Below are 23,174 nucleotides of genomic sequence, written 5' to 3'. Positions count from 1 at the left end.
TGCAGGGACCTCAGGCCAGTTCTGCCCTCCTATGTCACACAGAGAGCCAGGAAAAGGGGCTGCATCACTTTTATTGTTTCCCATCACCTCTGGTTCCCCTGCCTCCCCACCCCTGCCCGGCATAAGGGCATGCGCCTTCCAAGCTGTCCGAGGGCACCCGCCTGGCCTGGTTCGGTCCTTCTAGCTACCTGCAGAGGAATGACTCCGAGTGGGGCTGGGGAGAGAGTGGGTACCGCCTTCCTCCCTGGCAGAGGCTGGGCACCCACACAGGAAGAGCGGGGCCCTCACCCTCTGCCCCACCCTTGCTGGGCCTCTGCTGAGGTTGTCTTTGGGGCAGGGAAGTGGGGGCTGCTTAGGGTCAGGCGAGGCATCTAAAAGGAATGCAGGGATCGGGGTGGAGGGCGGGGCATGTCCTACGTGGGAAAGAAAAGAAACGGGCCTAGCTCAGAAGTCTTCTGCCCAGGCTGATGTTCAACTCCCTGAGGTGGGCAGAAGCCAGCAGAGAGCGGGGAGGGGGTGAGAGACAGGTGGTGGGCGCGAAGCAGAAGCACTGGGAAGGACAGGAACTTGGGTACAAATGGGGTGTTCAGGTGACACAAACAGTCCAGGGACAGGAGGGAGTGAGAACTCCGGACAGGAAGGGGCGTAGAAAAGTGGGAGCAGCTGCCCTGAACCAAGTGGTTCCGGCTGAGAACACAGCTCCCTCCTCTCCTCGCCTGGGTGAGATCTCTGGCCCTCCCACCTCCTACCTTCAAGACACTCCAGAACCATCTTGCTATCCCAAGTCCTGAAAAACCTGGGTAGGTGTGTCTCAGACCACTTCTGCTTGGCCAGCCCACCTGCCCTAGTCGGCTCCACTCACCCTCTACCAGCAGCCGCGTGCGGGCGCTGTCTTCACCGGCCTGGCAGCAATAGGTGCCCTGGTCCTCAGGTCGCACGTCATGGATGACCAGGCTGTGGGTGGGGCCATGGCTGCGCAGCTCGTACTTGTCTCCGGGACACAGCTCGATCCCCTCCCGCAACCAGCACACGTGGCCCCCGGAGCGGGACACTGTCACCTCCAGCACCGCCCGGCGGCCCGCTAGAACCGTCTTTTCTCGAGGCGGGCGGCGGCACATCTGGAGAGGCAGTGCTGGGGGTGGAGGCCTAGGTTTTAAGTTAATAGGAAGAGAAGACGCAGGACCCCCTACCCCGCCCGGAGGAGAAGCGCATCTTCCCTCCCCCTTCGACCTCAACTCCTGGTCTCAGGTCTCTATGCCACAGGCCCATTACTCTGTAGCCTCAACCCAAGGTCTCCTCCTCCCCAGGAAACGCACTCCCCTCTGTGACCCGCCCCAGGAGAGCCCCTCGAGGAAGGAGCTTTCCTAGGACAAGCCACCAACCTGCCTGCCCCAAGGAAGGTGACGCCCACTCCAGGCAGCCCTCGCCGCAGTTGCTTACCCTCCACCTCCAGCTCAGCAGCGGACTGGGCGGGTCCCGCCTGGAAACGGACCTCACCCGCATCCTCCGCGCGCAGCTCACTCAGCACCAGAATGTGTTTCTTCCCTGAGGATGAAGGGGGCGCTAGCGAGGCTGGAGCCGCCTCTAGGGCGAGATTGGGGATGAGGGTGGGGCCGGAGTAGGTCCCCTGGTCGATTCGGACGTGAGAAATTTGCGCTAGGGCGAGGGCGGGGGCGGGGTGGTGGTGGAATCAAATGGGCGGATTGGGGTGCCGAGGGGGAAGTGGAGCCGGCCAGGACAGAGGGCTGAGAGCTGGGGGCTGCAGAGAGACAGCGAGACAGCTCTTTGGCCCGGGGGCTGGGCCCATTCGGGCTGGGGGTGCGACTTATGGTAGTGGGGCGGGGTCTGTGGGAACGCGGGACGCGGCAGCGAGGGGCCAGAACCAGTGGGAAGTCGGCCGGACCTTCCTGTCGGATTCGGACTCGGCCTCCGGGCCTCAGTGGGCGGCCTCCGAGCTTCCAGCTGCCGGTCGTCTCGACCTCCGATACCGTGCACTCGAACGTGGCGCCGTCGCCCTCGCGGGCTCTCACCGACTGGAGCTCGGAGAGCACAGAGACCACCCGCTCTGGGGCGGAGCCGAGGGCGTGAGGCGGGGCGGGGCAGAGGGGCCTCCCGTCCCGCCCCTCTCCCAAGCCGCGGAGCCAGTCCCAGGGAAGGGCTGATCTGCAGCCCCCAAGCCTGCATTAGTTAGTCCGGCCCCAGCAGCACCCCGTACCCACCGTGCACGGTTAGGCGGACAGGGCCGGCGCGAGCGGTCCCCACCGCGCAGCTGTAGGTCCCCGCGTCCGAGGGGCCGCAGCGCCGCAGCTGGAGAAGTCGCCGCGTACCGAGGGCTTGGAGCCTGAGCCGAGGACTTGGGCTGAGCGGGCGCCCGTCCTAGGTGTGGGAGTGGCAGAGGGTCGTGGTGAGCCGGCCGCCGCAGACCTAGGAGGCGGTGGCGCCCCCTGTTGTTGCCAAGCAGTTTCGGGGGGCGTGTAAACCTGTCTGTGTCCCCCAGGCTGGGATGGAGCCGATCTGCGCCTGAGTACTGCGCTAAGAGCCTCACTGGGAAGATGTCACCCTTTGAACCCGATAGGGCTGAGAAGGGGCTTCATAGGCATGGGAAGCCCAGGGTCATGTACCAATCACACTGGCCATATGCGTGGATTTGGGAATTAGGGAAATCTGGATTCAAGTATGGGCTCTGCCCCTTTTGTCTTCCCCTGGGCAATACTTCACCCCACAGAGCCCCAGTCTCCTTGTAGGTAACATGAAGATAACGAGACCTACCTCAAAGGGTTGTTTGTTGTAAAGATTAAAGGATTAAACGTAGAGCAAATCTGAGCACGGTGCTAGGCACATCCACTCAGTATTCTAGTGTGTTTGGGGCGCTATCACTGTCGTTAGGATGCTGAGGTGGGTGGGGCTGGGCTCTGACCTTCTCCCAGGTAACATCAGCCAAGGCCTGGGAAAGCTCGCACTCGAATGTAGCTGTGTCGCCCTCAGTCACCTCTAGGTCCTGTGGCACCTGCACAATGGTCACTGGGGCCTCTGGGAGTGGGAAGAGGAAGATCGTAGAGGGAGCCCGGGTGAGGGCAGGATGGGGACCTGGCCCCTGGGGACAAAAACACTCATGGGCACAAGGGTCAATGGTAGACACACTTAGGCCAGGCCATCAGTGTGGAGGTCACTGGTGAGTGGGGGATGTGCTGGGACAAATGCTCCATGGGGATGCTGATCAGTGAGGGTACAGGGGTCAACGGGACAAGAGTGGCCAGCTGGCAGCAACGCTCGAAGGTGGCCAGTGTAGGACATGCTGGTGCTAGAGGGGAGTGGCAGGGGGAACCAGAGCAAAATACCAGTGGGGTCCCCCATAGACAGGGATGGTCAGTGGGGGCCACATTTGGCTGGATGAACAGGAGACCTTGCATCAGGGGAGACAGAATGGCTTCAGAGGAGCAAGGGGGACCTTAAAACAGGTGTGGCCAGTGGGGAACACACCGGGCTGGAAGCAATGATGGGGACACTCAGCAGAGCTGCTAGTGGACTCATCCTCAGGCACAGACAGTGGACCACTGGGACTTGAGTGGTCAGAAGGCCACTCAGGCAGGCAACAGGGGCATAGCAGGCGGGTGTGGTCAGCGGGGCCATGGTCAGGCAGGCAGACAAGAGGGCCCACACTCACGCGGCCATGCTCACAGTGGCACAGTCGGTGGTTCACGGGGGGAAGGAGGCTGTGTAGCCACGCTGCATCATGCCGGTGAGGCGCCACACTCAGGCGGGGCAGTCACGGGCTGCTCAGGGCCCAAGGGTCAGGGCAGTCACACTCTAGCAGAGAGGTCGGTGAGAGGCACACTGGAACAGGCATGGTCAGTGGGGGCCACACAGGGAGGGGGGTCAGTGGAGTCACACCCAGGAGGTCGGCAAGCAGGTGGTGGCCCGAAGGCCGCACCTCTCACAGTGAGTCTGGCTGCACAGCGCAGGGAGTCCGTGGTGAAGGAGATGCAGCCGGAGTCGGCCAGGCCCAAGCCACCGAGTACCAGGCGGTGAGTGTGGCCCTCGGTGTGGATGTGGCACTGGGGGCCCGGGTGCAGCCGGACTCCACCCCGGGCCCATTCCCCGGTCACACCCTCCTGGGACAGCTCCAGCTGGAAGGCAGCACTGCCCCCCTCAACGATGGCCACATCCTCCAGAGGCCTCAGCACCCTTAGCTGCCTCGCTGGTGGGGAGAGACAGGGAGAGAGGGAGGATGAGAGCTCCGGCTCCAGGCATGGCTTTAGGGGGGCTCACACACCCCTTGGCTCTGCCCGCCCCACCCCTGGCACCCAACCTAGTGAATGAAGTTCAGAACCAGGGTGCGGGAGAAGGGAGCACGGCCTACTGGACATGGGGCGAGACGAGCTTATTGGGGTTAGGAGAGGGGACACACAAAGGAGGTGGGGTGCGGTAGAAGTGAGGAGTCTGGGTGGGGTGCCGTGACCCTCACCCGGAAGGAGCACAGAACGGGAGTCAGACATGCCGACATCAGGCCCTAGCTCTGCCACATGGTTTGTGCGCTGCGAGGCCTTTGACAAACTGCTTAACCTCCCTAAGCCTTAGTTTCCCCAATTACACAAGGCAAAGAGCATTGCAACATGGGTTTATTGTGGCTAAATGAATGAAATAAATTCAAAGAAAGTAAGTATCACAGTGAGAACCACCTACCGAGCTCTGTGTGGACACTTTTCATGTTACCTCATGTAGTATCTCCAAAGACCCTTGAGGTAGGGGCCAGCCACAGTTTCAGGAAGACTGGGCCCAGGGAGGTTAAGTGATTTGCATGAGGCCACTCGGGGAACAGAAGGCTCCAGCCTGGGGCGCGGGGGTGCTACTGCCAGGCACCCCTGCTCCTGAAATGGGACATCAGTCTAACGAAGAAACGCCACAAGTCTTTTAGAAGGTAGTATTTATGTTTATGCCAATGCGGACATTTAAAATGAAAGGCAACATCCACACAGACTTCTAAGGTAAACAGAAAACATTAAAAAAGAAAAGTTTTGCTTTGGGAAGGCCACTTCGGGTCACATTCCTGGGTCAGCCAGGGCTGACTGGCCTCAGCGGCAAGGGGCACTTTGGGGGGGCCGAGGGCCCTGGGCCAGCCAGGAAAGGCTGTGCCACGGGAGGGCTGCGTGTTAGGAGAGGACAGGACACTCACGCCTCACGCTGAGCCTGGCCAGGGTACGATCGTGGTGGCTCTCGCAGCCATAGGTGCCTTGATCAGCCAGGACGACACCATGGATGAAGAGGCGGTGGACGTGGCCCTCCTGGGCCACAGACAGGCGGGAGTCGGAGGGCAGGGGCTCCCCACCTCGAACCCAGCGCACGGCCCCTGCTGTGCCCACTCGGCCCGTCTCCACTTCCAGGCACACGTCCTGGCCTTCCTCCACCCGCACATCCTGCAGCCGCCGAAGGAACAGCAGCTCCGGTTCTGGGGAGGAGCGGGAGGGGGCCATGGAGCCTGGAGGGCCCGGAAGCGGACCCCCTGCTCCACCTCACTGGTTGGTCCCTGGGCACAGGGGCAAGGCCGGGAGAACAGGTACAGGGAACAAGACCACTGCGTCCCCTGGGATCAAACCTCGAACGTGGAGCCGGGCGCTTGTGGCTGTGCCCCCTGCCTGGGCAGTCACGGTTCCCTCGTCCTCGAGCTGGCATCCTCGAACAGTCAGTGTACGGCTGGACCCATTCTGAGCCATCTCCAGCCTGGGCCCTGGAACGATCACGGTTCCATTGCGCAGCCAGGTGACATCGGCGTCTGGAGGAGAGACTTCACACCGGAATGTGGCATCGTCACCCTCGTGGACGGTGAGTGGCATCAGCTCCGAGACCAGCTTCGCCAGCGGTGGTTCTGGTGGGGGGAGATCGGGCAGTGAGGTGGGCTGGGTCTCTGCCCCTCCCTCCTTTTCATCCCCACCAGCAGGTAGAGGCCTCACGCCCAGTTATTTAACAGGCCTTTCCGGAGCCTACTGTGTGCCAGCCACAGAGGACTAGATGCCAACTCCCCGCCTCTCTTGGCCCACTCCTCCTCATCCCACCTGGTGCCCCACCTGACTCCCTAACAATGATAAATCACTTACTATGTATGGATCCCCCCGATCTCCTTTAACCGTCACAACAGCCCGATAAAACCAGCAATGTCCTCCCCACCTCAGAGGTGTTCGAGGACTCAGAAGTTAAGCACCTTGCTGGGGTCACACAACTCTGGGATGCAGAATCCAGACCGGAACCTGGGGGGTCACTCCGGAGCCCCTGCTTTTAACCACTGGGCGATGCCTCTCCTTATTTGAGGGTTTCTGGACAAGGGGCCCCTGAACCCCTATCCAAGCAACAGCTGTGCATGAACTAGTTGTAGCTAGAGGCAGCGAGGTGGGGGTGAGGGACGAAGGAGTCCCGGAATGGTGGGGGGGTATGGACTTTGGGGGCCCAGGGCCCACAGGGTGCGAGGGGTGCGCTGTTACCTTCCACACTGACGAGGAAGACGCGGCTGTCCTGGGGGGCGTCGCACAGGTACTCCCCAGCGTCTCCGCTCTGCGCCCCCCGCACCCGCAGCGCCTGCCTTGCCCCGGCCTGCTCCAGCTGCATCCGCCCCTGGCTCGCCAGGCGCTCCCCGTCCTTGTACCAGCGCACAGCACCCCCAGGCCCAGAGAGGTGCACCACCAGCTCTAGGTCCCTGCCTGGGGTACCACGAACCCTGGTCTGGGCCGCCTCGGGGGCCACCACCCTCACGGGGGGCTCTGTGGGGACAGAGCTGTGGGTCACTGGGAGGAAGTGGCTCAAGGGCTATGTGGAGGGCAGTGGGAGGCAAGGTTCTGAGAGGGGTGGGACAAGGAGGGACTAAGGCGTGCTGTCGAGGTGGGGAAGCTCGGGGAGCAGCTCTCAGGCTTCCTGCCCAGGCTGCACTCACCTGCTACCTGGACAGTGAAGCTGAGGCTGGGGGCTCCCGGGGCCTCCCCGGACTGACAGGTGTAGAGGCCTGCGTGGGTCGGCTCCGCAGCCTGGATGCAGAGGGTGCGGCGGGGGCCCTCAGCACAGAGCTCCAGACCCTCACCCTCCTGCACCGGCCTCCCGTCGTGGCTCCAGAAGACCTGGGCCCCCGCCCGGGACAGTTCGCAGCTCAGCATCACCGGCTCTCCAGGTGCCACACAGACCGGGGCGGGGGCTGCCTCTGGGGCAAGGAACTGCACTGGGGGTTCTGGGGGGGAAAGAGAGAGAGAGAGAGAGAGGACATCAGCTTGGGCTTGCTTCTACCTCCCCCACCTGGGCTGGCCCGGAGCACCCACCAGCCAGGCTGACGTTGAAGGTGACAGCTTCATCACGGGTCTCACACACGTACTCCCCAGCATCCTTGGGCTGGGCGTGGGGCAGGGTCAGGGTGCGAGTGGGCCCCTCGGCGCCCAGCTGCAGGGCATCCGATGCGTCCACCTCCAGCCCGTCCTTGTACCAGCGCACCTGGGACCCAGCAGGGGCCACCTCACAGCGCAGCTCCACACGCCCTGGAGCCCCAAACTGCAGGTCCAGGGAGCGGGCTGCCGGGCGCACAATCCTCTCTGGAGGGGCTGGTGGGTGAACAGAGAGGGGTGCAGGCAGGCTCAGCCTCACCTGCTACTTCCTCAGCCCTCTCCCTTCACTGTGCGGCTCCTGGGAAAGGGACCAGCTACAATCCGTGGCCCCTATGGTGCGCCAGGTGCTGCGGTGCTAAACACACAGCAGCTCTTTCCTCCGCCGCTCCTGGCATCTCTACAGGGGTACAGCTGCTCGCTTCCCTTTACAGATGAGGGCCTCTTTGGAGGGAAGTGACTCGTCCAAGGTTACACGGACAGAAAGAGGCCCAGATCTGTCTGACCCTAATGGATACCCTCCTACCCCTCCCCCACTTTCTATCCCCTTCCCCGCTTTCCCTTTGATGCACTTATACCACCTGAAAAACCATCCGTTTTATTTACTTGTTGTCTGTCCACTCTCACTAGAATGCTCACACTTACTGGTTCATTACTGTACCCATTAGCATCTGGAACAGTGCTGGGCAGAGTAGCTGCCTGATAAATACTAGTTGAATAGATGAATGAATGAGTACATCTGACTGCTAGACTCTCTTTACCAGGGTCCTGGTCCCTGTCCTGACCTGATTTGGAACACCCAGAGCTCTCTGATGGCTGAGAACAAGGAGATTGGAGGAGGAGAGGAGGGTGGAGAGGGGGAGCGCTGTGTGGGCAGGAGGGGAGCCCCCAAGATGCAGAAAGTGGGAGATTCGGGTGTCTGTCCCTCAGCCTCCTGCCTTTCTAGCTCTCCAGGGCGCCCCAGGGACCGCTCACCTGTGACAGTGACGGTGAAGAAGGCGGAGTCGTCTCCGGCGTCGCACACAAACTCGCCCCCATCCGCGGGCTGGGCAGCCGGCAGCACCAAGCGGCGGCAGGGCCCGTCGCTCTCCAGCACCAGGGACTCGCTCTCCTCCACTTCGAGCCCATCCTTGTACCAGCGCACCAGGGCATCCTCCCGTGACAGCTCACACGTGAGCACCACACACTCCAGGCTCACGGCGATCAAGGTCACCTCGTCCCGGGGGTAAATGATGCGCACCGGGGGCTCTGCAGAGTGGGGGCAACCGCAGGCTGTTATGAGCTCACTGCCAGCCTGCCTGGAGCCATTTGGCAGCGCAAAGTCCCTGTCACCCGCATTAAGAAGAGCAATGAGGATAATAAGGAATCGTAGGCCCACAAACCATTCTCTCAAGTCCCTGCAGCCACGGGTGTGAGATTCCAGCATGCTCAGATCGGTGCATTTATCATGTCACATACCCGCCCCCCCACCCCCACGGGGCCCCCGAGTCATCCATCACATTAACATTTCCTCAGGGTAACATATAGGTGTATTCACTCCACGCAGAATCATTAAGGAGTACAAATAGCTTCACCGTGTTTGAGCTCAGGTTTTACTGAAATGATGTCGAATGCCTAACTTACAAAACACCTTTTGGTTTTGACTTTTCAATTTTGGAATTATGGATAAGGGATCGTGGATCCATAATGGCAGATACTCATGTACCACTTTCTCAGGTTCCAGGACCCGCCCCCTGCACTTCACACGTTGAGCCCTCACAGTCACCCCTGGGGGAGGCTTTGTTTTATGCCCAATTTCTAGATGAGGAAACTGAGGTGGAGAGTGATCAAGCCACTTCCTGAAGGTCACAGCTGGCTCCGCCTACTCTAGGGCGGAGAGGGCAGGATGCCACCTGTAGAAGGGAGGCTCAGGCTTTTCGGGCAGTGGTGGGGCTTCTGAGCTGAGCACAGCTCACAGAAGCTCAGGAGCTACAGGAGCTCTGCATCTGTGTATGAGTTACCAACACCTGTCTGAGTTCCCCAGGGACGCTAATTGCTGATTCTGGGAGTTCATCTCCAGCTGCTCAATGGCAGTTACTACTCTGTAGGAAGAAATCTGTCACCATTGGAGGTGACAGTGCCCCGAGCCAGGGCTTGCCCTCATTCCCGGGTACCCTGGGGGTCTCCCAGAACCTTGTCTGAAACATTGTGGTGCTCCTTTAGCATTCGGCCCCCTTGTGGCTGGGCTGGAGAATTGCTGGTTTCCTGGTCTCAGTTTGTGCAGGGTCACCAGCATGGGCAGAGGTGCCCACCAGCACACTCAGCCCTCTTCCTCTGCCAACCACCTTCCAAACTGGGCTTGTTATGAGTCTAGAGAATTCAGGCTGGTTCCCTGGGACCCAGCAAGGTCGGCTGATTTCAGTGTGACTGCCTGTGGGGTGTATGAGGCTGTGGGGTGAGGATCAGGTGGGATGATGGGGTTGGGGTGCCTGCACAGCTGTGGGACCTCGGCTTGGCACCAGACTCGATTCTCCAAGGTCCACAGCTGGGGTGGTGGTGTGCAAACTTCCCTGTGAAGAATCTGGTTTCTCGCGTGCAGGCCAAACGTGGGCTGGCACGTGTGTGGCTGAGGCCATTGTATCTGGCCAGGGTGTGGAGCCGGAGAGCTTGAAGGGACTCACTACGAGACAGACGCACAGAAAGGCTTTGTGTTTGTGCCAAGCTGCACTATTTGGGGCCAGGGAGTGGGGGGCCCTAAGCAGCCCAGCCTAGGATGAGGCATTATTCCTAGGACAGGGCAGGGGAGGGGCGACAAGACTGGCAGCAGCAGACAGTCCCTGCAGTGCAGCCAGCGGTGCCTAGGCCCCACCCCCCAGCACCTCCACGCCCCCACACCAGGACTGGCCCCCACACCAGGACTGGCCGCGGCCCTGAATCTCCCGACACTGAACTAGGACTGCTTCCACAGTCGTCCTGTGCCTTCCCACCTTCAACATTCTCCCCCACCTGCAGCTCAAACTCCACCAACCCATTCCCACTTAGCGAACTTGGCCCTGCTCTAAGTATCTGTTTTGAAGGCGCTTCCTGCTGCCCACCTGGTTAACAGCCCCTGGCCTTGTGCTCTCCCTGCATCCTATCGTGACCCTGGACAACCACACTCTAAGACCCTCTACAGGGTCTGCCTTTCAGCGACTGAGTATGTAAAGTCCAGCCCGGGGAAGCATGGTGACTTTCTCCATGACTCTCCTGCTCTTATCTCTTGAGCCCTGGCGCTCATCCTTCACAGCACTTGTCCCCACGTGTCACTGTACATTTATTTCCATATTTGTTGACTTAACACAGGGGTCGCCAACTCAAATGCCCACAGGGGCTGTGTATGTAAGGCCCGTGGCTGAAGTAATCTGGGGAGAAGCAGGAGGGTGGGACAGGAATGTGGGTCCCACACGAGGGCAGCTGCTACTCAGCGCCAGCTGTCTGTCGCCATGGGGGGAAGTGGGACCAGAGCTGCCGGGTCTTCGGCGTCTTCAAGAGGACGCATAATGCGGGATTGTTATCTGAACTGTCCTGAGTTTGGTAAGACTCTGCAGGCCAAACAAAACACACCTGTGGGCTGCGTGGGGCCCTGGGGACTACCCATCTGCGACCCTTGGTTAATGGGTGCTGCCCCAGCTAGACTGCAGCTCTTGAGAACAGGGGATGGTTCTGCTCTGCGCAGCAGTTACCCACACATGTGGCCCCACCCGGCACAAAGAAAGTGCTCCATAAATGAGACTTTGGATCGTAGCTACTCCTGGCCTTGGGCGCCTGGCAGGGGAGCCAGCTCACCCAGGCACAGAGGTCTGATACAGGCATCCGTAACCATGCCCCCGCCCCCAGCAGTGTGCTAGTTATGGGCTATGTGACCAGCTCCTCCAAGGGCTCAAGACTGTCCTCTGGTGACCCCGGGCGGCTGGGGGAGGCCCACACCTGTGACGGTGACGGTGAAGGAAGCTGACTCATCATCGATTTCACACAAGTACTCGCCAGAGTCCTCCCGCTGGACCGCAGGCAGCACCAGGCGGCGGATGGTGTCTTCCTTCTGCAGGAGCACTGCTGGGCTCTCCACCACCTCTTCCCCATCCTTGGTCCAGCGCACCTCGGCCCAGGGCCGGCACAGCTCACAGGTCAGCACCACACGCTCCAGGCGCACGGCGGCCACGTACACCTTGCTGCTAGGGTGCACAATCCACGTGGTGACGTCTGGAGGATGGGGGGAACCGCGTGGCCAGGCGTCAGGGGCTAGGGCGATGGGCCCTGCCACCCCGCCTGACCCAGGCCTGGTCCCCACTCCTGGAAAGTGTACCATGCATGGAACCGGGCCCTCCCTCAGGTAGTAGCATCTTGTGTCTCAGCCACTCAGACAAGCTGCTCCCAGCTGCAGACAAAACCACTCCCCAAGCACATCAAGGGCACGGCCACAGCCCCAGCCATAAAACATTCCACATTCTCTGGTTGGGACAGTACGAAGGGTGGGACCGGGGAAGAGGGGGGTGGGGTGCCCAGATGGAGCTGGGGTTTCCCAAAGGCCTCAGATCTTCTGACCCCTCAGCACCCGCCTTAAACTGCCCTACGGTGCCACTGCCTCAGCAGGGGTTTTCAGGAGAACAGAGAGGGCAGGGCTTCCCTGTGACCAGCGTGTTTCTGACAATGCACTTGCTGCAATGACTGGCCCTCCGGGTACAGGCTGTGGGTCAGTGTGTGATCAGCAGGAAGAGGGAGGCCAGCGCAGGGAGCCCCTCCCCCGTCCCACGGGCCCCCACCTGTGACGGTAACGGTGAAGCGGGCGTGCTCCTCTCCGGCGACGCACTGGAACTCGCCCCCGTCAGAGGGCAGGGCTGCAGGCAGCACCAGGCGGCGATGGGGTCCTTCGTTCTCCAGGACCGTGGTGTCGCTCTCCTCCACCTCCTGCCCGTCCTTGTACCACTGCACGGGGGCGTCCTCTCGGTCCACCTTGCAGGCCAGCGTGACGCACTCGGAGGTGATGGCGTGTACAAACACGTGCTCTCGGGGGTCCAGGATGCGCACGGGGGGGTCTGGGGGGAGCAGAGTCAGGGTCACAGGGTCCCCCCCAACACGGGAAATGTTCTGAGTCTGTGCTGAAAAACACTGGGAAGGTCGAGGCCATGCTTGTGGGGGATGCTGGGGTGATGACGTGAGGCATGACAGATCACGTGACAGAAGGACGCTCTGGGAGTCCACAGAGGGTTGCAGGCCACTGGGAGGGGACATGGAAGGAGGGAGGCACAGAGAGGCACTGTCTGGGCTGAGAGGAGATCAGTGTCACAGGCTACGGCAGGGCCGGGAGGTGGGAATGACCTAGCGGTGCCACAGTGGGACAGCTGCTCCCGCGGGCAGTGAGCTCCCTGTCACCGGGCGCATCCAGGCAAGGGCTAGAGGACCTCCTGGCAATGGACTTGGCACTGGGTTTCCACTTAGAGTGAGGGGAGCTGGCTGAGTGGGTCCCAAGCCGCCCTCCCAGAGCGGGAGGCTCTGTCCTGCGTGTTCTGGCTCCGGCAGTTGGGGGCCTGGGCCTACGCTGCACTTGTGACAGGCCCCTGCAGCAGTTCTGAGGCAGCCAGGACTCAAACCAGCGCCTGAGAACCACTGGACCACTGCACTTAACACTTCCCTTTGACCCTGCAGCCCGAGACAGAGGAGCAGGTAGTCCTGCGTGTAAACCCAGCTCGTGTTTGCTAGCTGTGTGGTAACGGGCGTGCCGCATAACCTCTCTGAGCCTGTTTCTTCATCTGTGAACTGGTGATACATTGCCCTTCATCTAGTTGTGCGGATTAAACCAAAGTGTGTACTTGAAGAACCCAGCGGAGTAGCTGGCTAGTAGACGTCCAGTACACGTTAGCTCCCACTCTCCTTGGCTGAACATAGCTCCCCACACCCTCACGCAGCAGAGGGCACACAGCGGGCCGGTGTGTTTGCTCATGGGAAGATTAAGGAGCGAGTGCAGAGTGATCTGAAACACATCCCCTGGCCCACCGGCACCTCCCTGGAAGGGACCCCACCCCCCAGACAGGCCACCTCAGCTGGATGAACCCAGGCCGCCATGGTTCCTGACCTCGGACGGTGACACTGAAGGAGGCCGAAACCCCTTCTGCTCTGCACTCAAACTCGCCGCTGTCCCGGACTTCAGCAGCAGGCAGGATCAGGCAGTGTTTCTGTCCGTCTGTCCTCACCACCAGCGACTCGCTCTCCTCCACCTTCTGCCCATCCTTGAACCAGCTGGCCGGGAAGTCCATCCGGGAGAGCTCACAGGTCAGCACCACCCGCTCCAAGGTGGTGAAGGTCAACGACACCTTGCCCTGGGGGCTCAGGATGTGCACCGGGCTCTCTATAAGAAGAAACTCGCTCGCACCCAGCCCCCCAGCCCCGCCTGTGCTCACTCGAGGGTGTGGGACCAACAGGCCAGACAACTGCTGTTCACACATTCGGAGTTTTAAAAAAACAGGTTTGGGCTTACACACTAATTCTTAAGAGCAGTGGTTTCAGTGTGCACAAGGATTCCTAGGGCGCCCGTGCAAGTGCAGATTCTGTCACCTTGTCCCTAGGCGTACAGGGACTGGGGAAGCTGTGTGACGACCCAGCTCTCCAGGTGACTCTGATGGGGGTGACCCCTGGTTGCGTTTTGGAAATGCTGCTTTGGCTGCCAGTTAATCCTCACTTTGCCCTCCTCCTGGGATGCTGGCAGCTGACCCCCTCAGTGCCCTGTGTGTGGGGGCTGAGGAATCCTCGACTGGCCTTACCATCTCCGGCAATGGTGGGACGGCAAATGCCAGCAAGCTCCCTGAACTTGCAGACCCCCGCCAGCTGCGGTCCCAGGACACCTTGGTCCCTCTCCTTCCCCATCTCCACAGGCGGCAGAGCGTGACTCTGGAGCCAGACTGCTGGGTTCGTGGTCCAGCTCCACCGCTCATTAGCTTTGTGACTTTCTTTGGCCCAGTCACTCAACCTCTCTGTGCCTCAGTTTCCTAATCTGCAGAATGGGTTGACACAAGAACCTACATCCTAGGGCTGTTGAAAGCCTTGTGTTAATTAATACATGTAAAGTGGTAAGGACTGTGCCTGACACATAGGAAGGATCACAGGGCAGGAAGCTAGGGGCCCAGGAGCTAGGGCCTGTGTCCGTGAGATGACAAATGCGACAGAATTCTGTAAACCACGAAGCACCCCAGAGAACCTCGACACGATGCCGATGAATCAGCAAGGCGTCCCCTGTACGTGGCACGTGGTTTGCAGCCTGCCTGCTGGACCAGGCTCCTCCAGCTCGGCCCACCATGGGCGATCCTTACTCTCACGACCCAGGTGTGAGAAGTGGGATCAGCGTCTGCTTCATGGTGCCGACAGGACTTGTGTCCTGGCCCTGTCTGCCCACCCTGGTGGTCCACCAGCACCAACCTTGGATGGTGAGGGCAGCCGAGTCCTGCACGCCCGGGCAGCTGAAGCCGATGAGGGCCCCACTGTCCTGGCGCGTGACGGCGCGCAGGGTGAGTAGGTGCTGCAGGCCGTTGTGCTCCACGCGGTACCGCAGAGCCCCGGGCTCCACCTGGCCCTCCGGCTCAGGGCTCTGGAGTTCTACGCCGTTAAGGAACCAGGTGCCCTGGATGACGGTGGAGAGAATAAGGGAGAAGACGGCATCCTCCCCGTCGAACACCTGCACGTCCCTCAGACCTGCCACCACGCGAGCTGTGGGCACTGAGAAGGGAAAAGAGTGCAGCCATCAGAACTAGAAAGTGACGGAGGGCAGAGGTTTGCAGGCGAAGGACATTTAAGAAGCCAGGGACCGAGAGTGCAGAAGGAAGGAGAGGGTGTGACGGGGGGCGGTGGCGCTGCTGACAGGCCGGGTCTGGCAGGGCCCACTCACCGAGGCGCGCCGACCCGTGGAACACAACGTGGGGACTGCGGCCGTGCTCGCTGACTGTGCAGATGCGGAAGCGGTAGTCACCCTCGGAGGGCACGCAGTCGCCCGACACCTCCACGGCCCCGGCGTTCTCCATGCTGAAGCACTGGACCCAGTCCCCCGAGCCCACCTTCTGCCGCTCCAGCCGGTAGACGAAGGGGGTCTCGGGAACTGGCTCGGGAGGCTTCCAGGTCAGCAAGACCATGTTCTTGCGGCCCTTCAACATCTCTGCCAATACTGGGGGTCCCGGGGGATTGTGCTTGATGCCTGAGACGAAGGTAGGGTTTGCACTGGGGCCCTGCTCCAGCTGCCCACCACCCTCTCACTGCAGGTCCATTTTGCCAACCCAGACACTAGCGTCTGGTCTCCCTCCTGCTCTGGCCCCCTGTCCAGCCCTTCAGGAGCCTGAACAAAGGCCTTTGCGCCCTCACATTTGACTCTGAGAAGAGTAGTGGTACGGGAGTTGCCCAGGCTAAAGGTGACCTCGCCAGCATCCTCTCGAGTGACGCCCGGAAGGACCAGGGCATGCATGTGGCCGGAGCTGCTCTGGCAGGTGGTCGGTAGGTCCTCCCCATCGCGGCTCCAGCGCCCCTCGACCCCAGCCTCTCGCGTCTCCACCAGCAGCACCGCGTTCTCGCCCTCCAGAACGTCCAGCTTCCGGGGCAGCCGCTTCAGGATGGGCCCTGAGATGCGGACAGAGCCCATTAGCCCGAGGTCAGGGCACCTGTCCCTCTCAGCCTCGGCCTCCTCCCGCTGGCCAGCCGACCTTTGACTGTCACACTGGCCACAGTGCGCACCCGGCCCCGCATCTCGCACAGGTAGACACCATCGTCATCCGCCTTCAGCCTGTGAATGATGAGGCGCCTGATGGTGCCCTCCTCGATCTGTTCGTATTTGCGGCAGGGCAGCAGCCGCTGGTCCTCGCGGAACCAGGCCGTGGGAATGCGGGAGTTGGGTACTTTGCACTCCAGCACAGCGATCCCATGCTCATGGCCCTCCACATCCTGCAGGGGCCTGGAAAAGCGGAGGCGGGGCTCTGTGGAGAGGAGAGAGACCAGAGAAGGCTCTGGAGAGGGCCAGAAGGGGAGAGGGACTCCTTCCATCACCCGCAGCCAAACCCCACATTGGCCACGCCGTTTGCTTTTCTCCTGGAGCTGGCAGGCATTGTGGACTCACAGGAAAAGCTCCTGAAGGGAAATCAGATGGCCTAAATTCTCATCTGACCCTGACACTGGCCCCATCACCTTGAGCAAGGCCATTTTAGTGATCCTGGGCCTCTTAGTTTAGTTTTCTTACCTGTAAAGTGGGGGAAGGGGACGGAAGGGCTTGGACCACATCAGTGATTTTCAAACTGTCACTTGGGACCCCTCAGGAGCACGACACAAATTCTGCCAGGGTCTGAGTTAAATTTCCTTTTCAAAGTACTTTAAGTATTTTCAAAACTGCATTTTGCAAAAAGAAAGCATGATGCTGGCAACCAGCCGGTGGCTTCACCTGGGTGAGGATGCTGGAGAAGCGATTATGTCCTGTAGCTCTGGGAAGCTCTGCCTTCCTGCCGGGCATTTTGTATTCATAGAGTTTAGCCCCCCTGGCCGGCATGTGGTGGTGTACCCATGAGGCTGCCACTTCGGCACAGGTGCCACATGCCTCAATGCATGCCAGGCCAGGCTCAGAAATTTGCCAGTTTTTTTCTTCTGTGGGGGGAAAAAGTTGGGAAATAACCGGTAAAGGTAAAATCCTGCAAGTTGTGACGAATTCCTAACATGGAGAGCTTTAACTTCCAGTGTGAGACAGGGCTGTTCCCCTGTTTTCTGAGCATGTACTAGACATTGCTGGTGACTCAACTTTGCAATACTAATTTCCTCTCCTTTGCCTTCCTCCTCTTGCAGACCTGGGGAAGGCGGTCGAATGCAAGGATGCTCAAAAAGTGCAGGGCAGTTTTCTCCCACATTTGCCTTTGGTGTGAGCTAGGAATTTCTCAATGGGCCCTAAATGGGATTTCCATGGTGGGGGGCAGGGGGAGAAGTAAAATAACAGAGGTTGAAAAGCCAGTGGACCAGAAGAATTCTAGACCCCTCTCAGTTTGCAAATGAAAGGGAGGTTTTTCCACCATCTGCTTCAGAATCACCTGAGTTTGCTAAGTTCCTGGGTACCATGGAGACTTACTAAATTCGCATCCCTAAGGCGGTGGGAGGCCGGCAGGAAACAGGATTTCCATACTCAGCGCCCTGCCCCCCGGCCCAGGCTTGAGGGCCGCGCTGGGCACGAAGGGGTGGGTGGTCGGAATCCGAGGGGCTGGGAGGGGCGCCGCCATACCTTTGACGTGTAGCTGCACGGCGCTGAGCGTCTGGCCTGCGGAGTTGCGCGCGGCGCACACGTAGAGTCCCTGGTCCTTGGCCTGGCAATAGAGCACTTTGAGCACGAAGCCGCCGTCGCGGTCGCGATACATGAGGCGGCGACGGTCGGGCAGCAGCGGGCGGCCCTCCCAGTGCCATTCGATCTCAGGCTCCGGCTTGCCCACCACGTAGCAGCGGAACTTGGCGTGCTTGCCCTCGTTCACCCAGAAGGTCTTGGGCGCGCACTTGAGTGGCTCCACCACGGGTTTGGGGGCCTCGTCGGAGTCCTCGGGCGGACCCTCTGGGGGCTGGTGCACCTGGAGCAGCGCGCCGACCTGCGCGTGGCCGTGCGCGTTGCGGGCGTGGCAAACATAGACGCCCGAATCCCGCAGCCTCGCCTCCTGGATGCGGAGCTCCAGGCTGGCGCCCCCGGTCCCCTCCGCGCCGCCAGGCTCCAGCACGAAGTGACTGCTGTCCCATACTTCGTCCAGGGCCATCCCGTCCTTTTCCCAGTATAGCGTGGGCTCCGGGAGGCCCGCCACCTGGCACGCCAGCACCACGTCTGTCCCCCGAAGCACCCATTGCGACCGGGGTCCCGTTAGGAACACCGGGGCGCCCTCCCCGGTCCCGGGCGGCAGCAGCGAGGGCTCGGTGGGCTGGGGATCGGGCTCGGGGGCCGGCGGCTCGAGTACGGTGATCGCGGCCGCCGCGTAGGCCTCCCCGGCCGAGTTGCGGGCGCGACACACGTAGACCCCCGCGTCGGTGGGCAGCGCGCCAGTCAGCAGCAGGCCGTGCTCAGCGCCGTCGGTGGGGAAGCTAAAGCGCTCCGAGGCCGCCAGCCGCTGCCCGCCCTTCTCCCACACGACAGTGGGTGGCGGCTCCCCCAGGACCACGCACTTGAGCTCGGCCTCGGCGCCACTCACCACCCGCACGGGCCGCGGGAAGCGCAGAAAGCACGGGGGGCTTCCCTGACCGCCCGCGCTCGCCTTCATCGCGGCGGCCGCAGACGACCTGCAGCGCTCGGAGGACGGGCGGGCGGAGGACGGGCGGGCGGTGGACGCTCAGACGCCCGGAGCTACGGCGGGAACCTGGGAGGCGGGGTGCGCCTGGGGTCCGGCGCGGGGACTGTGGAGCTCTCCCCGAGCCGCCTGCCCCCGCCTGCCTCCTCGTCCTCGGCCCGGACCTGCAGCTCTGAGGTGGCGGCGATTCCCGGGCCGGAGCCCAGAGACCCGGGGGCAGTCCTTCCTGTTTGCCTTCACAGCGAGGGGCCCGGCAGCCTCCCCAGCCGGCAGCCTGGCTTCCTGCTCCAGAAAAGCCTCTCTCCCCAGCCCCCTCCCACAGCCCGGGCCTCTTCCCCTCCTCCTTCCCACCTCCAGCTGCCAGGTCCCCAGCCACCCGCCAGGCTCGGGCCTGAGTGGCAGAGGCGCCTGCAGCTGCCAATCCCAAAAATATTCTCTGATGACACAGCTGGAGGATAAGAGCCCAGACTGGCTCCTCTAGGCTAAGTTTAGAGCAGGCGGGACCACCTGCCCCCCACACCAGCCCCAGTTCTAGCTCCAGCCTCAGCCTGTCCTCCAGTGATTGGTCGGCAGCTGCTTGTTTGAAAGGGGCTCTGGGAGGTCTCAGGGGCTGGTGCATTGTCTCCCTGACAAAGAACACTTTTAGGAGCTGGCAGACCCCAGTTCTCAGCCCCCTGTCCCACCTGATGTCACTTCTCAGCTGGGTCTGGGGTGTGAGTCACGGTGTGTGCGCGCGCGTGCGTGCGCGCTCGCGCACGCGCCAGGGGAAGGGCTTGTAGGCCTGGGTCAGGTCACTTGGGGTGAAAACCCTCCCCAGCACCTTGCCCGCATTCCTAGCGGGAGTGGGAGATAAGGCTCAGGGCCACAGACATCTGCGTCAGAGATGAGGTCTCAGTGCCATCAGCAGGGGCAACTCAGACTGCAGGGCGTGGGAAGGCCTGGGGAAGTCTAGGGTGAGAAGGGCGGAAGAGGGCGGGCGGTGGGATGGGGAGGGGACAGTGGGGAGGCCGGGGCAGACCCTGACAAAGGGGCACAGGGCAGGGTGTGGGCTTACCTCTGGTAGGGGTGGGTGAGCTATGTTGCCCCAGCTGCCACTGCTGCTCCTTGTGCTGGTGTCCCCACAATGGGGCCAAGGCTGCCGTGGGCCAGAGCTGGACCGGGAACTTGTCCTGGCCAAGGTGAGGGCCCTGTTCCTGGATGCCTTGGGGCCCCCAGCAATGACCGATGAAGGTGGGGATCCTGGAGTCAGGCGGCTGCCCCGAAGACATGCCGTGGGGGGCGTCATGCAGAGGGGCTCTGAGGCTGAGGAGGAGGATGTCTCGCAGGCCATCCTTTTCCCAGCTACAGGTAATGAGGGTGAGGAACGGCGACTGTGAGAAGCGATGTGGTACATAGCGTGGGATCTGGGCCTGGAAGGCAGGCAGGTCTCAGTTTGAATCCCAGACCTGCCACTCAACTGGCTTTGCAACAATGGGCCAGTCACTAAACCTCCCTGAGCCTCTGTCTCCTCATCCGGAAGATGGGCAACAATGCCTGCCTCTCCGGACCCAGGGAGGTGGCGCATCAGAGTGCACTGCACAGCTGCTTGGGGGGCAATAGGAGGGTTTTTGCCGGGGAGGCCCAGGGTCTCCACAGACAGAGATATGTGGGTATGGACCCCTTTGTGCTGCTTTTTTCCCTGTCTCTGCCTCTGCTCCACGCTCCAAACCTTGTTTCTTTAGCCCTAAGTAGCTGAGACTTGGGAAGACGTCAGGCACGCAGGAGAAGGATTGGTTGGGAAATTTTCTGGGATACTCAGTTCTCTGTCTCTTGAGTTCCCTTCTCACCTCCCCATGTTCCTCTAACTCAATGTGCAAGGGTCTCCTCTGGGTGGACTTTCTTGTAATCTGGCCCACCTTTCTTCTAGAGAGGACCCCAGGCAGCACAGTGAGTAAAAGTCTGGCTTTAAAAGTAAAAATATGGGATCAGGCAGAATCCTAGCCTGGTCACTTAGTAGTTAAAAGCTACTTTACCTTTCTAATCCTGTTTCTTTATCTGCAAAATGGGTCAACTATGAGATTCATAATGAGATGAGCCATTTTCTCAACCAGTGCTGGTTCCTGCTTGTTCAGTGTAGCCTGTGCTACAGTCAGGGTGAGGATGCCAACTGTGCTTTCTTAGAAAGTGCTGTCTTTTATTCTCAGCTATATACTTTCTTCTCTTCCTGCTCTTCCTCTCCCTCATTTTTGGTGTTAACTCACCTTTATGAAGTGGACTTATTTTAAGGAATTTATCTTATAACATTTCTGACAGGTAAAAAGATGTGAAGAGCAATGTAACAAATGCTTGTGTACACACCATTCAATTGTCCTCTCACACCCTCACACCGCTGCCCTTTTAAGTCTAAGTAACAATTCCAAGGGTTGGTGTAGGTAAAGGGGTAGGTAAGCCTTTCTCATTGCCGATGGGAATATTAATTAAGTGGTAAAGTGACTGGAGAGAGAGGTTGGCAATACCTTGTGTTTTAAAATCCTTTCACGATGAAATAACAAATGGGGAGCCTCTGTCTGTTCCCCCAAGACTGCGGACAGTCCCTGGGTCTGGCAGAGCATTCAGCGGCCAGCTCAGCAGACTCTTGAACAGCAGCCCCTTCCCTCCTGTCCAGGAGGAGGGTCCCAGGTTCGTCAGTCAGAGCTGCCCTCTTCCACCCTCTGTCCCCTGCAGGTTCCAGCTGTGAGGGCCAGCCAGCTGCGAGAGAGCGCCAGGAGGCCGAGGAGGGCCTTTTCACCTATCTGTTCCGGCCGTCCCAGCACACACGCAGCCGCCAGGTGACTTCGGCCCAGTTGTGGTTCCACACGGGACTGGACAGGCAGGACACAGCAGCCTCCAATAGTTCTGGGCCCCTGCTAGGCCTGCTGGTCCTGTCGTCTGGGGGTCCCGTGACTGTGCCCGTGTCATTGGGCGAGGCGCCCCCTCGCTGGGCTGTGCTGCACCTGGCCGCCTCCGCACTCCCCCTGCTGACCCACCCTGTCCTGGTGCTCCTGCTGCGCTGTCCTCTCTGTTCCTGCTCAGCCCGGCCTGAGACCACGCCCTTCTTGGTGGCTCACACACGGACCAAGCCACCAAGTGGAGGGGAAAGAGCCCGACGTTCGACTCCCCCGCTGCCCTGGTCTTGGTCTCCCGCTGCCCTGCGCCTGCTGCAGAGGCCGCCAGAGGAACCCACTGCGCATGCGCACTGCCACAGAGCAGCCCTCAACATCTCCTTCCAGGAGCTGGGCTGGGATCGGTGGATCGTACACCCTCCCAGTTTCATCTTCCACTACTGCCACGGTGGCTGCGGGCTGCCCACCCAGCCAGACCCTTCTCCGCCGGTTTCTGGACCTCCCCCGACCCCTGTTCGGCCCCTTTCTCTGGTGCCAGGGGCCCAGCCCTGCTGTGCTGCTTTCCTAGGGACCATGAGGCCCCTGCGTGTCCGCACCACCTCTGATGGGGGCTACTCTTTCAAGAATGAGACAGTGCCCAACCTGCTCACGCAGCACTGTGTTTGTGTCTGAGGGCGTCCTGCTGGTGGTGAAGCCCCCACCCACCCCACCCCACCTCCGCCATCACCTGGGGGGAGCAGAATTTGGAAAATAGATGTTTTCCACTTCTCTCCTCCCTCCACTTCTCTGCCTGAGAGCTCCCTTCCCTATCCTACCCTGCCCCCTGGGTAACGTGACAATAAACAACCTGGTCATTGCATTCTCTGGCTTCTATGGTACCTTCCATCCAGGTGCCAAGGGAAGGTCTGAGCCCTGGCAGTATGGGATTGTGAGATCTCAGGTCACTTAGTTTCACCTGACCTTGGAGATCTGATTAAGGAGCTGGATTTGGATGCATGTCTGGTGGGAAGCTGGGGATGACAAATAGGTGGCTGAAGCTCCTGACAGCCACTCTGGAGACCGAACTGGTCCTCGTGTCGGCTGGACCTGACACGTCCGTCCGGTTGTCTGCCCCGCCACACCTGAAAGCAGCCGAGGCTGGCAGAGCACCTGCATCTGAGGGGGCCAGAGGCCCTTCCCCTGCCGTCCTCTGCCCGAGCTGGTGGGCACCTCGCTGAAGGTCAGGTGACTCAAAGGCCCATCAGAGACCATGGCTTGGGTCCCCACTCAGGCAGATGTTCAGAGCTGGTAAGATCTTGATTTTTCTCAGGAACTTGGGTGGGATGTAAAGCAGTGTCCAAAAGTTGACAAGGATAGACAGGAGGTGGGAGAATGAAGACCTGAGGATTTTAATTTGCTGAGGGCCCTGGAACTCCCTCGAATCTGTCACTGGCTCATGACGTAGCCCTTCGTGAAGCCTGGTTGTGCCGGGACCCCAGTTCTTGAAATACTCAGCTCCCAGATGTGCCCTGTGTACCTTTGCATTACCCCACTCAGTCTTTCATGTTGGAAGCAAGGAGAGCCAGAACCTACTGCCGGAAAAACGTGTGCTCTTGTGTGAGCCTTTGTACACACTTTGTGTACATGCTGAGTCCAGAGCACTGTGCAAAGAACCCCTTTCTTTTCCCATTGGGTTCATT

At 60.6% G+C, this 23,174-nt stretch overlaps 2 protein-coding genes across 3 annotated transcripts; one reads left to right on the top strand and one right to left on the bottom strand.

The window, feature by feature from the left end:
- Positions 1–64: 64 nt before the first annotated feature.
- Positions 65–18,934, bottom strand: OBSL1 (obscurin like cytoskeletal adaptor 1). 2 transcript variants are annotated; one of them, XM_053667052.1, is made up of 21 exons: positions 17,596–18,934; positions 16,046–16,315; positions 15,711–15,962; positions 15,244–15,546; positions 14,778–15,074; positions 13,441–13,713; positions 12,131–12,403; positions 11,298–11,570; positions 8,328–8,600; positions 7,296–7,571; positions 6,920–7,207; positions 6,474–6,749; positions 5,594–5,863; positions 5,174–5,446; positions 3,932–4,198; positions 2,918–3,030; positions 2,220–2,376; positions 1,904–2,065; positions 1,441–1,545; positions 863–1,132; positions 65–188 (listed from the first exon to the last, which is right to left on the bottom strand). In XM_053667052.1, exons 1-21 carry the CDS (start codon positions 18,605–18,607, stop codon positions 181–183), a joined length of 5,691 nt encoding a protein of 1,896 aa, XP_053523027.1. In that variant the 5' UTR covers positions 18,608–18,934; the 3' UTR covers positions 65–180. The 2 variants fall into 2 exon arrangements, with proteins under 2 accessions (XP_053523027.1, XP_053523046.1); XM_053667071.1 differs by lacking the exon at positions 65–188 and having other exon boundaries at positions 998–1,146.
- A 713-nt stretch (positions 18,935–19,647) lies between these two features.
- INHA (inhibin subunit alpha) lies at positions 19,648–22,354 on the top strand. The gene is made up of 2 exons (XM_037143410.2): positions 19,648–19,981; positions 21,338–22,354. The coding sequence occupies exons 1-2, from the start codon at positions 19,711–19,713 to the stop codon at positions 22,165–22,167; spliced, it is 1,101 nt and encodes a 366-aa protein (XP_036999305.2). The 5' UTR covers positions 19,648–19,710; the 3' UTR covers positions 22,168–22,354.
- Positions 22,355–23,174: the final 820 nt, after the last annotated feature.

The sequence above is a fragment of the Artibeus jamaicensis genome, unplaced genomic scaffold (assembly GCF_021234435.1).
Source record: "Artibeus jamaicensis isolate MK-2021 breed Jamaican fruit bat unplaced genomic scaffold, CSHL_Jam_final contig_1015, whole genome shotgun sequence".
Lineage (NCBI taxonomy): Eukaryota > Metazoa > Chordata > Mammalia > Chiroptera > Phyllostomidae > Artibeus > Artibeus jamaicensis.
Note: the sequence above shows the minus strand (reverse complement) of the source record. Positions and strands in the feature narration are given on the sequence as shown.